This window comes from Equus przewalskii, chromosome 28, assembly GCF_037783145.1.
Source record: "Equus przewalskii isolate Varuska chromosome 28, EquPr2, whole genome shotgun sequence".
Taxonomy (NCBI): Eukaryota; Metazoa; Chordata; class Mammalia; order Perissodactyla; family Equidae; genus Equus; species Equus przewalskii.
In genome coordinates this window covers 25,089,919-25,107,682 of record NC_091858.1, presented here as the reverse complement: position 1 = coordinate 25,107,682, position 17,764 = coordinate 25,089,919, and the positions used below count along the sequence as shown (strand labels likewise).

At 39.1% G+C, this 17,764-nt stretch overlaps 1 protein-coding gene and 1 non-coding gene across 5 annotated transcripts; both read right to left on the bottom strand.

Moving 5' to 3' along the window:
* Window positions 1–1,047: 1,047 nt before the first annotated feature.
* On the bottom strand, window positions 1,048–17,673 carry RWDD4 (RWD domain containing 4). Of its 4 annotated transcripts, none has more exons than XM_008531952.2 (8): window positions 17,539–17,673; window positions 14,769–14,849; window positions 10,166–10,275; window positions 9,932–10,079; window positions 8,432–8,549; window positions 5,678–5,727; window positions 5,540–5,542; window positions 1,048–2,868 (listed from the first exon to the last, which is right to left on the bottom strand). In XM_008531952.2, the coding sequence occupies exons 1-8, from the start codon at window positions 17,560–17,562 to the stop codon at window positions 2,836–2,838; spliced, it is 567 nt and encodes a 188-aa protein (XP_008530174.1). In that variant the 5' UTR covers window positions 17,563–17,673; the 3' UTR covers window positions 1,048–2,835. The 4 variants fall into 4 exon arrangements, with proteins under 4 accessions (XP_008530174.1, XP_008530177.1, XP_008530176.1 ...); XM_008531955.2 differs by lacking the exon at window positions 5,540–5,542 and having other exon boundaries at window positions 1,048–2,524; window positions 2,797–2,868; XM_008531954.2 differs by lacking the exon at window positions 5,540–5,542.
* LOC139080167 (U6 spliceosomal RNA) lies at window positions 12,093–12,195 on the bottom strand. The gene has a single exon (XR_011534446.1). It is a non-coding gene; the product is annotated as a U6 spliceosomal RNA (small nuclear RNA).
* Window positions 17,674–17,764: the final 91 nt, after the last annotated feature.

Here is a 17,764-nt window from a genome sequence, read left to right as displayed (position 1 = left end):
GTCACCCAACTCCTAAAATGTTGGTGCCTGTGGAGAAACGACGCGGGACGACTGAGACTTTCCTGCTACAACAGAGGGGAAATCCAAAATGCAAGTTTAGTGCCGCTTTCATTCCATAGGATATTTATAAACTCCCATTTGTCAAAGTGTACTTGGCAGGCAATGCCTGTCTTCATCTGTAACTTTAATGTCAATTATTTTCTTTTCCATTTTGAGAAGTTCCATTTGATTCTTTTCCAAATCCACTTGATGATTTTTAATAACTTCTGGCTCCTTCCTCAACTTCCTCTTAATCCTTTAGAGTCTGTCCTATCGACATACCTCGGGGCCCTTACTCCCGTTTCTTTTCAGCGGGCTCTGGTAACGCCCTGCTCCGCGTGCCGTGCTTTTCACTGAGGGCATGCATTCCCAGCACTCTACGTGGGGGCTTGAGGTCGGGGTTGAAGGTGGGTTCTTCCAGAGCAGACTTCGGTCATTTCAACCAGTTGTCCAAAGATGCTACCCACTTGGTACCGCTTGAAACTAAATTCCTGGCTTGAGGGTTTTTTAGATCATCTACATGGGGAGGAATTTGGCTGAAATCCAAGGGTGAGGTAACTTGTTCTAAGGTGTCAGGAGAGTACAGGTGTGCATATTTACATTTTACCCCTCCATCCAGAAGCAAAGTTCAAGAGAAGAACTCTTGCTCAGGGTCCTCCCTGGGGGACAGGTCTCAGCCTCGTGCATGCTGTATGTGTGTGTGCGTGTGTGCGCGTGGGTGTGTACGTGTGACTGCTTACCCTGGGTTGACCCTGGACTTCATCTCGTCTCCGGGACCCCTTGAAGCTGTGAAAACTAAAGTTGTCCTTAACCTTAAGGTTCCAACTTTCATTTAATTTTTTAGACTCTGGGTATTCCTTACCTCTGTGTCAGCTCACTTAAAAAATAGTTTTTAATTCAACATTTTGAACATCTTCTAGGAGGAGGGCACATGTTGTACTATAAGTCTATGCAGTCATATAACCACCAACTCTGTCAAGTGATTTGAAATAAAACGTAGAAAAATCATGGTGTGCAATTCAGGTTTTATTGCTCATTAATTATGCCATTCTACATAATTTTAAGTAAACAGACTTTGAGAAAATATACCGGGAGTATTAAGCAGATGACGGCAATACTGATGAGGATGTTCAAGAGTTTTACATAAGGTAGAAAGAGGCACCACTGCTACCATCACCCCGTGAAATGTGTACATTTCATATAAAAAGAGGAAAAACAGTTCATTGGCATTTAACTAGCATTATTCTTTGTAATCTACGAACCACAGTAAGCCTAAACAATTTCAGAAGCTTCAGAGCAAAACAAAGAATTTTCTCCCACTGGCAGATATAGTAGTTTGTCTTTTTAAAAACAAAGCAAATAAATCAACACAACACAAACTACACACACAACCCCGAAACAAAAGTTGGCATATTCTAGTGGTCCTGAATTTTAATGTTGCTATCATAAGAGTTCAAGAAATAAAATGCGATTCAGCTTTTGAAAATGAGATTAAGCTTCTTCACTGTAATTATACTTACAATTCCAACGATTTAACTGAAGCCAATGCTAACCCAGTAAAAACCACGGAAACAATTCAAACTACTCTTACACTAAGGAAAGTTCTTGAAAAGTTAAATATTCTTTAAAAACTGAGACCCAAGCTGCACAAGTATAACTTGAGGAACCAACAATCTACCCTTCCAGACACCACAGCAGCAGTTCTAAGTGTTTTTAAAGCTGGGGAGCATAGACAGAAATTACTGTAAATTGCACACACACATCAATAACTTCCTGGTAAAACTATGCTAAAAGTCTCCTCTATTAATGTGCTACAGCTCAGCATTTGAAATGCTTCTATACCTAGTATTACAAAGATGCTCGGGCTGAGAAATACATTTCGATAACTGAAAAGAAACAAGACTTGAAATGTGGTTTTCTGTTAAACCATTTAGAAGACCTCACTTAACCAAACAACTAAAAATACACAACAGCAGATAAATAGGAATCTATTAAAACCATTGTCTCCAACAATACAAATATTAAATATTAAGGCATCTTTTACTCCCATGTTGGTATATGCAACAAAGAGAAATGGTTTAAATAGGAGCCAGCCCTTCTATTCAAACACTTTCTAATGTATTTGGCAGATTTGTTTCTATCTTTTCATAGCATACAAACCATTGAAAGCTTTCATGATCCAACACCGTGACCCAAACCAAGAGAAAAGTATAAACAGGTATTTATTTATTAAAGAGAAGCAGTTCACCTTTGAAAAATAAAAAGGAACTACAAAGAATATTATGTAGAAAGTTCAAATACCAGTATTTAAATTTCTCTGAAGCAAGTTATGCTTCAGTAATTAAGAGAAAGAACAGCTGAAGACTTCAAGACGAGAAGCCTATCCACACGGCCCATGAGGGGCAGTAACTGTTCACTGTGTTCTGCTCCACTGGGATGAGGGTTTGACAAGGGCTTCAGACTGCTTTTAAAAATATCACGTCCACTAGAATAAAACCATGTAAATTAACATTGATTATTTTTTATTCCCCGTATTTGTCCATTTCCAAAGCCCAACAGGTTTTACGAAGTTTACTAAACGGTAACCTTTTCACCTTTTATTAAGGCAAGTTTGTGAAAATAACTTAATACAACCAATCACTTTATGAACTTTTGGCTTAAAACATTGTTTACTAAGAAACACACTCAAAAAATTGTGTTTTATAAAAAGCCCCCTCAATACCAGAAGAGTCATGAAAGATTTTGAACCCAGGTTACTTTTTAAAGGATGCTCTTCCTTTGTCTCAATTCCAAGCGCTAGTCATCATCTTTAGAGCCAGTTTTGCTTAACTATAAAACAAGATAAAAGAAACATTTAACAAGTTTAAGCTATTATATTATGAGTTCATTATTTCCACTTAATATCAAAAGTAAACATTTATAGTTAATAGAACAGACAACAAGCTTCAAGTAACTTAAACCATCTACAGCTTTCACCATACGTAACTACTTTTCGACCTCAGCTCAGCAACTTTAAACGAGATTCTTTACAAATAGAATCTCAACAGAACGAGGGGGGGAAGTCCCTTGAAGCTTTCCAAGTTACACAAATTGGAACCAAGATTATACAAAAGATGTCATTTATAAGATGAATGATACCTTCTATTTCTGTTTTATACTACAAATTCTTTTTTGAATTTTTAAAATTTTTAGTTGTGATAAAAAGCTAAGACTTATCATCTTAATCAGACAATTCTTAAAGTCTGGTCTACAACAGGAGTTGGCAAATGAATTGTGGGGGGAGTGCGGGGGCAGGAAGTGCAGACAAAATCCCCAAAGAACACAAAGGTAATTCTGACCAAAATAAAGCCCCAGCCACTAAGAGATCCCCATTGAACGCAAACCCCAAGAACCCCAGAGAATGTGGAAAGCTGTAAAAAGCAGAAAATGTTAAGGGTAGTAGTTCTCAAACATTTTGACCCCAGAATTTCTTCCTGCTCTTAAAAATTGAGAATCCTAAAGAACTTGTTAAAAAAATGTAGGTTATACTTATTACATTTGAAATTAAAACTGAGAAATTTAATTCATGTAAAAATAACAATAAACCCATTATATGATAACCTAATAACACTTTTTAAATAAAAAACTGCTTTTGCTTTTTATTTTTTTTCCTGAGGAAGATGTGCCCTGAGCTAACATCCATGCCAATCTTCCTCTATTTTATATGTGGGTCACCACCACAGCATGGCCACCAGCAAGTGGTGTAGGTCTGCATCCGGGAACCAAACCCAGGCCGCTGCAGCAGATTGCACTGACCTTAACCACTAGGCCCTGGGCTTGGCCCCGAAAAATTGCATTTTTTGAAACAACAAAAAACTTAATGCAAGAGTAGTGTTGTTTTACATTTTTGCAAATCTCTTTATTATCTAGCTCAGCAGAAGATAGCTGGATTTTCACAAATCTGCTTCTATAGTAAGGCAGGTATAATGGAAGATAGCTAACAAGAACACAGTACAAGTACTAAGAACAACTGAGTTAATATAAAAATGCACATACTTAGATCCTAAACTTACTACCTTAGAAAATTCAGGAAAACACAAGAATATATAAGCACACATCCTATTGGTGCTCTAATAGAAGAATATTAGTGATGGCATCACCACACTTCATGCGGCCTCTGGTAAACAACACTGGACACTCATGAGAGAAGCAAAAAGGCAAACAGCACCTTAATATCACGATGCAAATAGTTCAAACTTACAGACCCCCTGAGAGGGCCTCCAGGACGTCCCAGGGTCCAAAGACCACATTTGGACACCACTAGCCTAGGGTAACAGATTCTGAGTCCAAGCTGTGTCTGGGTGGTAACCTCCTTCTTAAAAATATCTTCTCCTATCTCCCAAGATTACTGAATCATTTAAATTTTTCTTTCTTTTATAGCTTGAAATTCTAATTTATATTAACAAGGACTCTCTTAAAAACAAACAGAAACCTAAACTTCTGGAGCTGGGGAAGGAGGAACTCTATCATTTTTGGATTAATCAGATTCTTCTCCCTCCTCCTTTCAGCTGAGATCTGCGGCACTAAAAAGATGCGTTCTCATCCTGAGTTAGGAAACAGCTCATTCTGGAGCATGGAGCATTTCAAGGAGAGAACAGACTCAGGCGGACAACATGAAGCAGCCATCGGGCATCAGTGGAGGGGGCCCGCCTGCATGAGAGAACACCAGAGAAGCTTCACCCATACAGACATCTTGTATATAGCCAGCCTCTTGCCCAGGAAGGTGAGAAGAAATACTGTTTCTTGATTCTGATTGCAGCTCATGGTTCCCTACTCCCAGATAATACTTTTGTACTAGATTTTAGAAGCATGAAGATTATTTTAAACAGTTTCTATAGAAAAGGCATTCTCATGGTCTAAAACAGCTGACTTTAAAATAAACTTTAAGAATATACAGCCTGTAAATTACCCAAATTTGTAGGTCCTCACTAAAAGCCTAATCTTTAACTATCCTTGGATCATATTAATTACTTCGCATAGCAGTAGTGGCACTAATTGGCACGCAAAACTCATTTCATAAAGTCCTACAAAAAGAATTACCTTACTGTGTTAAATATCAGCTTAATATATTTGAAACTACAAATATCGCATGAAAAATATTGAGAGAAGTTGGCAAAAATATTCAAAGTGGGAAGTAAACAATTTTAAACAACAAAGACAGAAAATCTTTTCTTGATAATGATGGGAAACTACATCTAGGGTCTGCCCTAAAAAAATACTTAATTTCTACTAAGAAATCAAAGCATTCCTTTCTGTGACTTGTTTTTTCAGTTTCCATATGATCACTAACTTAGAGTCATATTCAAACATGTCCATTCTTAAGATGTACTTACATAAACAATTACACTTCAGTGTAGTTATAACTTACTTCTACAGATTTTCTATTATTTAAAAAAAGAAAAGCTAAAACTGAGGGTGTAGGGGAGAGCAGAATGTGAAGGATATTTCAAAAAATACTTACGTGCTGAATGTAAAAAAGGAAACAGACATCCCAGTAAAATCCAAATGTTGAGGGGGAGAAAATGGAAGACATATATTTCGTTATTTGGTGGCGACACTAAGAACAACTTTTGAAGACGAGAATATAACTAGTATCTACCTTCACCACATCAACCCAGTTCCATCCTCGAGGAAGCTCTCCTTTGTGATCTAGAGGATGAAAATAGTAACTTTATTTCTAAGACCAATCAGTAATCGTTTAATTAATTAATATTCTAATATAAAAGATTTTATATACTATTCCACACAAAAAATGGATTAAAAACTTAAATCGCATATGACTAAGTTGGAAAAATAGTCTATCATCATTGTGAATTAAAAGCACTGTTCTCCTGGGGACACTTGCCAAGCATTTCAGCTGTACCCCCGTTTCACATTCCCCTATTTCCATTCAAGACAAAACGTGATATCAAAGAAAAACTATGGAGGTGAGTGGGTGATGCCAGGAAGAGGAGCCAATCAACCCACCAGCTTCACACACCTGCGCAAAGACTCTACCGCTTTACGCAAGGTCACTGCTGGTTTACTGTTTCCTGAGCTAGTGCTTCACACTAGGAAGCGAGGGTCAAGACAAGAGGCCTCATGAACAAATGTCTGGCTTCAAGACTAGGAGGAGGCCTGGTCAACTTATTTATTAACTGCTGTGCTCTGACAAAATAGTCATTATTTAATCTGACACTGTTTAAACAGGGCTTTAATCTCTTAGACGTACTTGAAAACAAGCTCAACTTTTATTTAAGAATTTTAGTTTACAAGTGATATCATTCTTTTAATAGAATACTCAAATTTAAAGAATAGTTTAATACAGTCATGAGCCGCACAATGAATGATGTTTCGGTCAATGAGGAACCACATACACGAACAGTGGTCCCATGAGATTAGTCCCATAGAGCCTAGGTGTGTAGTTGGCTGTACCAACTAGGTTTGTGTAAGTGCACTCTGTGATGTTCACACAATGATTAAATCAGCCTAATGAAGCATTTCTCAGAATGCATCCCTGTCATTAAGCAACAAGAGTGTAAATAAATACAACTAAAAATTTTTCAATTTAAAGTGGCTTGATTTCCTTTATGCTCGATGTATCTATATATCTCTCATTTTATAAAACCTTCAAAATATTCATTCAAAATAAGACCATTAATTTTACAGCATGGGAAACAGAAACTAACCCTGTGATTCTTTTTTTTTTTTGAGGAATATTAGCCCTGAGGTAACATCTGCCACCAATCCTCCTCTTTTTGCTGAGGAAGACTGGCACTGAGCTAACATCTGTGCCCATCTTCCTTCCTCTACTTTATATGTGGGATGCATAGCACAGCATGGCTTGAGAAGCGGTGCCATGTCCGCACCCGGGATCCAAACCGGTGCACCCCAGGCCTCTGAAGTGGAACATTCACACTTAACTGCTGCACCACTGGGCCGGCCCCTAACGCCGTGATTCTTATAGCAGAGAAGCAATGTTACTGGAGCTCAATTTTAGAAGCGAATAGTTCTTTTCTCCTTCATGCCAATAAGAATCTTATCCCACTGGTTACTGGTTATGAGAGGTATGAGGGCAGATCACCAATTTTGGTAACTTAAAACTTACCCACAGCGCCATCACTGTCCTGTTAAAGTTTTATTTAGAATGTAAGCTACAAGTCACAAACTCCTCCAGCATAACTACAGGAAGACAATGACTTTTACACGGGCATCACCAAGAAGACGGGGGTGGGGAGATATTAACGAAAGGGAATGACCATAGGTCATTATGCGTGAAAGCAACAGGTAACAAACTAACTGACGTAGACGCTAAAACATTCCAAAAAGAGATTAACCAGAATTCTAAAAAACAGACTATAATGGCTGACAATTTACTGCTTCAGCTGTTTATACTTTAATGCTGCCTTGACATTAGGTATAACGCATTCTCAGACTTTTCATTTCACAAACCATTATAATTTCAAAAATGTATTTTGAGGGCCAACACAGGGTTGCTATCTTTTTATTCTGCCACAGATGACATTAAATAAAACATAAAAGACCAAAAAACTATCATTACTTTATAAAAGAAAGGGCACTATTTTAAACCTCCTCACCAAAGCAAAAGGGTCAGTTCTTCTTAATAAAGGGCAATTACAGAAATATACAGATGTAAGTATACATACACACGCACTTGTGTATTTGTATAGAAATGTATGTAAGCACACATAGTAATGTCCCCATTTTCCTTAACTGGGAATAAAGCTCACAGGCTGGTATCGATTTGCAAATTTTCAGGTTAAATAAAGAAAAGGGATCAAACATTATTGGTGACATGAGCTGCAGTTTACAATACTCTTCTCAAGGTCCATATCAGATGACTCTGGGTTAGGACACACAGGAATTCTACTCTTAACTTTCACTGTTGTCATATAAAGCAATCAACTACAGACAAAAACATTAAATTATTTATTGTGCTAAGATCAATGGTATACCAGACTTCAGCTCAAATGAAAGCTACATTTCAAAAAATTTTCAATAACATACACATCTGCCACAGAGGGAAACAAATAGGACAATCCCAAGCAGGTCAGATAGGGTACAGGTAGACCGCGCTTGTGTATTATTCTAATGTTCCCCAATCTCAAGACTCATTTATAGTTACTTTGCCACTCAGTTACCTTCTTCTCAAATGGCTGGTTATCTCTGGTGGTGAAGCAGCAGTCAATATTTTCAATATACATCTGAGACCTAAGACAGTGTCTGATCCAAATGTTCCAAGAAGAAAGAGTAGAGAACTAATCTTAAATCTAACTATACTTATTAAGCACCTATATCACACTAAAAAGCAACCCATTTATCTGGGTTACAAAAGAAAAAAAATAACACAAACCTGTTTTGTCCGCCAGTTTACGTTTCTGGGCTTTTGAAAGTTGTTCTTTTTTGTCTTTTTTCTTACTTGATGGGGCTGTATTAGGAGTTTCAATGGAGATGATATTGCTTATGGATGTCTGGAAAAAAAGAAGTAATTCTTAGACTCATGCCTTAAAACTTATTGAATTACACTAAATATGGCTATATCCTGAAATGAGCTGATAATTTTTAGATCTATGAAGTAGAAAATTCTGTATTATTATATTCATTTATCAGATCAGGTGGCCTTAGCACACTGGTTTCACTCTTCTAAAGGTTCACATCAAAGGACATTCAGTTCAATCATTATAACCAGGTCCCTGAGAAAGAAGATCTGATACCAGCATTATATTGAAGCTCTAAAGTTCCAAGCTCATTTTAAAATTCAGTTAATAGTTATTATTTGGAAATTTAAATATGTCTTTAGAAAAACCACCAGTACTTAACTAGAACATCCTGGTTCCCTAAAGAAATGAAGAAAATCTTCATGAATGAAGTAAAATATTTGAATTTGGGTTCATGCAGTCGGAGTTTATGATAGGCAAAATCTAATGTGCTCGGCAGGCACCAAGCACTGCTGTAAAAGTTGTATACATATCACTCATGTGGTCCTTACTACAATCTCACGAGGCAGATGCTGTCACAGTCCTCATTCCAAGATGAAGAAACTGAGCGTAGTGAGACCAAGAAACTTGCCCAAAGTCACACAGTAAGTGGTGATGGGAGGGTTTTCAGGGCCACGTGGTCTGGCCCACAGTCTATGAGCTTGGCTACCACCCTCTACTGCTTCTCCAGCTGCCTCTCGGTGGTCTTGTGTGTTCCCTTGGGAACGTGGAAGCCAGAAGCGCTCAAGCAGAAGACATGGCCTTTGCTGTCGAAAAGCTTGCAGCTTGGTTCACAAGACAAAAACTGACACTGACCACTGAGAAGTCTTTTCATGGATAACTGGTGCAAAGGGGTCTAATACACAGATGCTTAAGGTATTAAAAGATGATCATTTCTGAAAATAATTCTAGAAATAAAACATTTTTTCTTATTTAATAAAGTTCCCTTAAGTTGCAACACCTTCCAATTGAACTGCAGCAAGAGTATTTACAATTAAATAAGCCTCAGGGAGAAAGTAATTTCGCACGTATTTTAGCATTACATGAGAAATTCTCTGAGCTTTATGAAGACACTAAATCAATTTGAAAAAATATTTGGTTCTACAACAGCTCAGTTTTGGTGGGCACATGAAGTATTCAAATCTTATATGAAGGGTAAGATCTAGAGAACAAAATCTTATTTTTTAAAGTTAAATAGACACCAAAGAAATCTAAAATTCATTGTTTTTATTTAACTCAGATGTAACTCACTTTAAATCTAACACAAAGTCTCCTTCCAATTTTTAAAAAATAGTAAAACTAATAGAAATTACTTATTAGCAGAGTAAAACCAAAACAACAAAAAAATCTGGCAGAAACTAATCACACACGCTCACCGTGGAATTAACAGGATTGTGATTCTCCATGAACTGCTCCTTATTGTCCTTGGCATATTCAAACAACGTGTAGGTCATAGCGGTCCCGAGGTTAACTTCCACCGCCTCCTGCAGCTTGGCTAATATACTCTGCTTTACAGCTGATGATCTACAACGCACAAGAAATACACTGCTAAGAGAAAAGCGAGAGAGTGTTAAAAAAAAAACAAGCAGTGAAAATGAAACACTACTTACATGGTGTTGTTGAAGAACGCGTTCATAGATATAATTGGAGGCGTCTGGGGATATGTTTCCGTCCAGGAAATCTCTATTAAGAAGGCTTTGGGATCACCATTTTCACCTATCTGAAGAAAAGGGAAATCTTAGGCTTGTAAAAAGTGATACAAAGACAGAATATTAAACTATGAATTCTTTCATTTCATTAAAATGATGAATTCTTTCCAACGCTCATGATCAGATCAGAAATGTAATATTTTGAAAAGTTCAGGGTTCAGGCTAAGACTCAGCAGCGGGCGAGGGCAGCATGAACAGTGTGACTTTTAACTCATTCCTAGACTGCTGTGACAGCTTTACTTGATGTCCATGGCGTCTCTCCAACCCACCCTCCAGCTTTTTCTAGCACCAAGGCGATGTCTTATAGAGTTTTTTCTTTCCTGAAAGCTTTGTGAGGACAAGATAAGACCAACTGTGGGGAAAAGGAATAGAATGAACAAAAATAATAATCTACAAACTTGAAATTCTTCATCTGTGTCTTAAGTTTTCTAATTGCTAAATGATGAAGCATTAAAAACAAGTAAACTGATACGCATTAGCACAATCAATCTTGAGAGACTAGAAAATGAAATGTAAAATTTAGAGAAAAAAAGAAAAGGCAAAAAGATAAGGAAAAGGAATGCCTTAGGCTGGATAGCAACCGCTGAATAATTTTTTTCCTATTTATTTATGTATTTATTGAGGTATAACTGATACATAACATATTAGTTTCAGATGTACAACATGATTCAATAACTGTATATATTATGAAATGATCATCACAGTAAGTCTACTTAACATCTCTGACCATACACAGTTACTAATTTTTTTCTTGTGATCAGATCTCTTAAGATCTACTCTCTTAGCAATCTCCACCTGTGCAATACAGTATTATTAACTACAGTCACCATGTTGTACATTACGTCCTCAGGACTTATATTGTAACTGGAACGCGTACCTTTTGACCTTCACCTGAATAATTTAAAGACGTCTTTTCTATTTTCCTGCTCTCCCTAATTTTTTATTTTGAAAAATTTTAATCTTACAGAAAAACTGGAATAGAACAATGAATACTCATTGACATCTATCTTATTCACCAAATACCCTTTACTCCATCTACTCTCTCTTTCTTACAGTACAGAATCAAGTCCCCTCCCCCAAAACCTCCTTTGGTTTTTGTTGAACTGTTTGAAAGGACACTGGAGATATCATGAAAAGTCCTCAAATACTTATGGGTAAAGTATCCTAAGAATGAGGACATTCTCCTTTATAACCACAGTATCATTATCACATCCAAGAAATTCAACAGTGATACAAAAATAGTATATAATTCAGAATCCACAGTAAAAGTTCCCCGTCGTTTCTAAAGTATCCTTTAATAAACCACCTCCTCAGCGCACAGATCCATAATCCAGAGGACCACGGATTACATTTGGTTGTCAAACCTCTCACTCTGCTTTAATTTAGAACAGTCCCCAGACCTCTCCCCTACCTTTTAAATGTCTTTTCTGACAAAAAGAGTCTAGGCCAGTTGCCTTGCACGATGTCCCCAGGTCAGGACTGACTGTTTCGTCTGGCAGATTCAGTGGTTTGGGTAAGCAGACTACTTGGGTGATGTGGTGTATGATTCCCACATCACCATATAAGGAGGCACACAGAATCTTCTGCAATCATCACTGGCGATACTAAGTTTGATCACTTGGTTAAGGTGATGGTCCCCAAATCCCTTCAACGTTAAAAGCATCTCTTTCATTTTGTAATTAAGAAGTAATCTGTGGGGGTGACACTACAGAACTGTGTAAATATCTTCTTTCTCAACAACTTTTCAGCCAAAGGTTTTAGTATTCACTAATGATCCTTGCCTGAAACAATCATTTCATGGATGGTTGTAAAATGGTGATTTTCTAATAAAATTATGGAATGATTCACAAATCTGCATGTCATCCTTGCACAGGGCTATGCTAACCTCCTCTCTAATATTTTTAGTATATCTGCTGCTTTCTTTTGAAATATTTATTTTTAAACAACAGTAATAAAATTTAAAAAATTTTCACCCCAAATTATTACTTGATTCACCTTTATTTTCTGAACACGAAGTTTTTATTCCCATCCCTCACCCTCCATCACACTGCGTACAAACCTAAGGTGAGACTGAGAAATTATGTCAAATAAACTTACAGATCTGTTATACACCACCTATATAAGCTGATTACTGGCATAATGGACGTCACTGGTTTATGCTGTGTTTTAAATACAGAGATAATTAAAAAGTAATAAAAGTTGCTAGCTTTATGCAATCACTAAGTTGGTACTTAAGCTGTGTGTGGAAACAAACTCCACACGCCTCACATGTGCTTGGTATCAAAGACACAGACAGACCATTCCTGTCTTCAAGGGAGACAGACATTTAGAAAACTCACTACCTACACTATGATTAAAAGTTCAAAAGTGACAGAACAAAGCATGAAGAAACGCGGAATGGTCAGTTGTGCTTTGACGTCAGGGGAGAGACAGGAGACACAGCCTAAAATGTGACAGAGAGGCCTGAGTCAGACAATAAAGGAGACGTAGCATGGATGATGGATGAGAGCGGAGGGGAACAGCAAATGATGTGTCCAAAGGCATGGTATTAAAAAAAATGCAGGGAAGGGCCGGCCCAGTGGCCTAGTGGTTAAGTTTGCACACTATGCCTTGGTGGCCTGGGGTTCGTGGGTTCAGATCCTGGGCATGGACCTACACATTGCTCATCAAGCCATGCTGCGGCGGCGTGCCACATACAAAAAAAAAAAAAACAGAGGAAAACTGGCACGGATGTTAGTTCAGGGCAAATCTTCCTCAATGAAAAAGAGGAAGACTGGCAACAGATATTAGCTCAGGGCCAGCTGACCTCACCAAAAAGAAAACAAAAACAAAAACAAAAAATGCAAGAAAATATTTAACAAGCTATTCTACCTTGTTATGGATGGCAGTGGCTGGGAAAGTTCAGAGAGGCAGTTTGAATCGAACAGAAGGGCCTTGAGTGTCAAGCTAATGAATTTAATCCCCATTCTACAACCAAGAGAAATAACTAATCACATGTTTCAGAGGACTAACTAGTAGTCTGTGGGAGGACTAATGGTGAAGTGTAAGCAGGAAGCTGAAGAAAGAACTAAGAGGGGAAAATCATTCTGGAGGCTACAAAACTAGTCTGCACAGGAACCGAGGGGGTCCAAAGAGGACACAGCCAGAATGTACCCCAGGTCCTTTGACTTTCAACACACTGTTTCCAAACCTCACCTTTTACTCTCCTTAAATCCATCTCCATCCTATAGGACACACAGGTCCTACAACATTCTGTATACTGTGCTCAACAAATACCTGCTGTTGTTAATACACACATTTAGGAGAGTACAGGGGAATCCTCAATGCCCATTTGCTAAGGGGAGTGTGGGAGAAACTGGGGAAAGTCTGGCGAGGCAGCAGGATTCAAAGAGAAGGGCCTAGGACTTAACTCCACTGTTAACTTTGGCCATTACAAGTCTCTTTGTTGTTACATACATGGAACGGTGTAAGAGTGTTGAGTTTGAACGGGAATTGAGAAGAGAGAAGCAGAGAGGAGAGTACCTAAAAGAAGTAACTACAAAGAATTTATTTCCTGCGACAGCCTATAATAATCACCTATAAGGATAACTTCTCACATAATTTATTTTAAATGGTGATAATGTTAGTAACTATAAATCTTTGTGGTTTTGGTTTTTTTTTTTTTTTTGGTGAGGAAGATTGGCTGTGAGCTAATATCTGTTGCCAATCTTCCTCTTTTTGCTTGAGGAAGATTGTCGCTGAGCTAACATCTGTGACAATCTTCCTCTATTTTATGTCAAGCCACAGTGTGGCTTGACAAGCAGTGCTAGGTCCGCGCCTGGGATCTGAATCTGCAAACCCTGGCCACTGAAGCAGAACGTGCAAACTTAACTATGATGCCATTGGGCTGGCCCCAATAACTGTAAATCTTTTACAAAAGAACTTTCCCATACCACTATTACTTCTAATCATTTGTATAAATGGTTCATATTATTTACTTACAAAATAAAATACTGTTTCATGTTGAAAACCAAGTTATGAGCAACTTTCATTTTAAAGAAAAATCGACATTTCACTTATATAAAAAACATTCACACACATTGACAACTTTTCTTGACTATATCATAGGGCAGTAAAAAGAACAGCAGACTTGGAACAGAGACCTGGATTTTAATCCTAATATAAATCAGCATCAGCTGTGTGAGCTTAGGAAATTACGATTCAGAGAAGTTCTCTTAAGATTAGAAGGTAAAACCAGATAATTTCTAAGGTTTCTTCCATTTCTAACATTTTATAATTGCTACAATAAAAACAAGTTTTATCCTAGTTTTTAAAAGTTGAGCTAAGTTTTCAAAAGTTACAAATAATTGATGTCACAGTGGTGAGTTTTCATTTCTATTCTTCAGAATATCCAAAGACATAATAAATTTAAACCACTAAATTTAGAAAACAAAATCAGCATTATTAGCAACCTTTAATGTTTCCTAGAAAAGTAGCAAGTACTCCCATTCACGCCACGTCTTACCCTATATTGAAATGAAACTGGACTTAATTCCCGGAAACTCTCATCTCCTTCATAAATAGAACGTAATGCTTCCAGTTCCATCTGAAATAAATGAATCAAATGCGTTTTGTTTAGTGGTATAAAAGGCGTAGAAACAGAGGGTCTTTAGTTTCTGATTCAAGCCCACTCTACTACATAAAACTTGGCTAACACACATGGCCTTTGATGTTCACAACATACTTGCATATATTAACATGTCGCAATATTAATACTTACTTTAAAACCATGTGCCAGGCACTGCTAAGCACGTTAAGTGTATTATCTCACTTAATTCCTACATCAATCCTGTGAAGAAGCTATTACTTTCTCGTTCTTACCAGGAAGGAAAATAAGATTTAGTTTAGAGCAACTCCGGAGCACGTGCCCTTCATCATTCTGCTGAGGAACAGTGCAGGAGAAAGAGCGTGGAACTGGGAGATAAGAAATACGAAGCACAATCATTCCCCATTGTTTACATGTGCTATTTACATTTGTAATCCTTCCCACAGAAGGATACAAAACTTGAAAAAATTCTTAAGGACAACAAAAAGAACTTTAAAAAAATGATAGCTAGACAAAGGCTGACAAGGATCTACCCAAGATGGGAAAAACGACTGTGAGAGAAAATGTCACCAGTAATCCCTGCCTGGAAATACTTCTTAGAACTCTGTGGGCTTGCCCACGAGAAGACCCAATCACTGCCGTGATTTCTGATCAATTCGTGAGGAGAGAAGCAAAGACAGACCGCACTTGGGTATATATCTTAACTTTCAAAAAGATGCCTGCCATGAATTCTGCACACTAAGGATGAGTGAGTTGATCTACATGGACAAAGTTTTAGAAGAGATCATTAAAGGAAGAGTTTGTGAGGACCTAGGAGAGTAAGGAGGAGTCCCTAAGATGTGGCAAGCATATGAAGCACACGACATCTATACACCACTTCTTAGAGAGGGTAACCTGAGTGATATGTTAGGGAAAGACACAAAGCGGCTGCCTTGATTTCAGCGGGGACCACACGTCTGTCTTCCCACCTTCACAGAAAAAAATACAGGAATTCAAACCACATTCAAGAATAACTGAGAAGACTAGATAAGAACAACCTTACTCAAAATATAGCGGTACTCTTTCTGCCCTTAATCCTTGCCCATATTTTAAGTAATGGCTTGGACAGGGACAAAAATTGAAGGCAGGCTGACCAAATTTCTGGATGACAGCTTGACGGGACAGTGAGTTATGCTGGTGGCAGACTAAGAATTCAGAAAGTCCCTGAAAAACAATCTAACCAGATGAAACTTTTCAGGGCAGGCAGAACCTGTCCTTAGATACCTAAATACACAAGTAAAGCAGGAAATACAAAATGCTTTGCGTAAAGCGCTTAAAGGGTTTTAGTTGACAGTAAACTCTGTGATGCCACAATTCTAAAATAAGATACAAATAAACTTATAACCTGTCCACAGACACATGATTCCAGGAGACGGAAAGAACTAAAAAGACTGGACATATGAAGAAAGGTAAATGGAGAACAGGAAGTCAGGAAAACTGTCTTCAAAGATCTGAAAATCAGCCCTGTGGAAGAAGAATGGAATTTTACCGTTAAAACAGAGAGCCCTGGGCCCCACGGCAGGAATTCTGATTCTGTAAATCTGAGGTAGAGCTCGGGCATCCGTTTTTCTTAGAAGCACCCAATTGGTTCTAAGGCTGTGGTCCACGGCGCCAAGCTTTGAGAACCATTACATGACATGCTCCAGGCTTCACAGTAAGAACTGTTCATGCCTTGGCTTAGAAACTCGTCTGGCAAGAATATTTTAGAAGGGATTCAAATATCAACTAGCTTGTTGGCCTTTGGCTCTTTTAAAGGTAACTTCCAGTTCGGACATTCCACTACATTTATCTTGCAAAAGTGCTAGCTTCCAAACAATATATTCTAAATGAAGATAACTACTACTTATCTAGGAGACTGGATTCTAGTCCTGATTTCTCCCACAAACTCACCGTGCAGCCCTGGGACAATGGCTGCACCTTTGCAGACCCTTCTCCTCACCTGCCCACATTACAAAATTAGAAGGGTCCCCCAGAGATGACCCGAGGCATCCCCTCCAACTGTACTACATGATTTAACGTCAAAGTCGCATTTCACGAGAAAATAATCTGAGCATAAACCATACAATTCAGGTGATATATATATATATATGCTCAACACAGACTTCACAGCCACCAGACAACTACCAGATGGATAAATGATTCCACCAAACAATGTGGCTAGAAACCGGCGACACCAGTGTCATTATTTTCCCCCACCAGAAATTTAACCCACTCAATTCATTCTTTCTCTACCAGCCAACAGACTTTAAAATTTAAAGGTGATCAGATTCCAAACAGCATAACTCAGTGCACAAGCGCTCACAACACACGGATTTAAGGCGAGCCAAGTGCACCGGGTCGCGGACCAAGGACACTCATCCTTGTTATTAAGGAGACCTGGGGCGACCCCGGGGTTTGCAAAACGGAAAACTGCCGGGGCAGAGGAGGCCAGGGCCCCACCACCCGTTCACGCGGGCCTGGCCTCTCCGCGCAGGACCGTGGGGAACTCGGGGCCCCCCAGCCGGGCTCTGTCGGCTACAGGGACGAGGGCACATGCGGGCCCGCCCGTCCCGGCGCCGGGTCACTCCCGAGCCTCGGGGGGTCATCTCCCTCCCTCGGCGCTGCGCACTGCGCCTGCGCGGGGACCGGGGCGCCCAGTCGGGGGACTCACCTCCTGGTCCTCGTTGGCACTCATCGTGCCGGACGTGGGGAGCCTCCCGGGCGGACGGCGTTCGCGACCACGAAGGGCCCCGAGGCTGGGGCGTCCCCCTTCCGCGCCCTCGGCTCGGGAAGCACACCCTTCGCACAGCCGACGAGAGTCACGCGCACCCCGGCCTTCAGGCCGCGCGAATCTGCTGGCGGGGACTGTGGGCGGGTAGCCGGAGGCCGCGGCAGGT

Coding starts and splice junctions, on each gene's coding strand:
- RWDD4 (XM_008531952.2), bottom strand. CDS start 17,562: ATGAGTGCCAACGAGGACCAGGAG. Junction 10,080..10,165: donor GCGTTCTTCAACAACACCAT/GTAAGTAGTGTT, acceptor TGTGCGTTGTAG/ATCATCAGCTGTAAAGCAGA. Junction 5,728..8,431: donor TAAACTGGCGGACAAAACAG/GTTTGTGTTATT, acceptor TTCATCCTCTAG/ATCACAAAGGAGAGCTTCCT.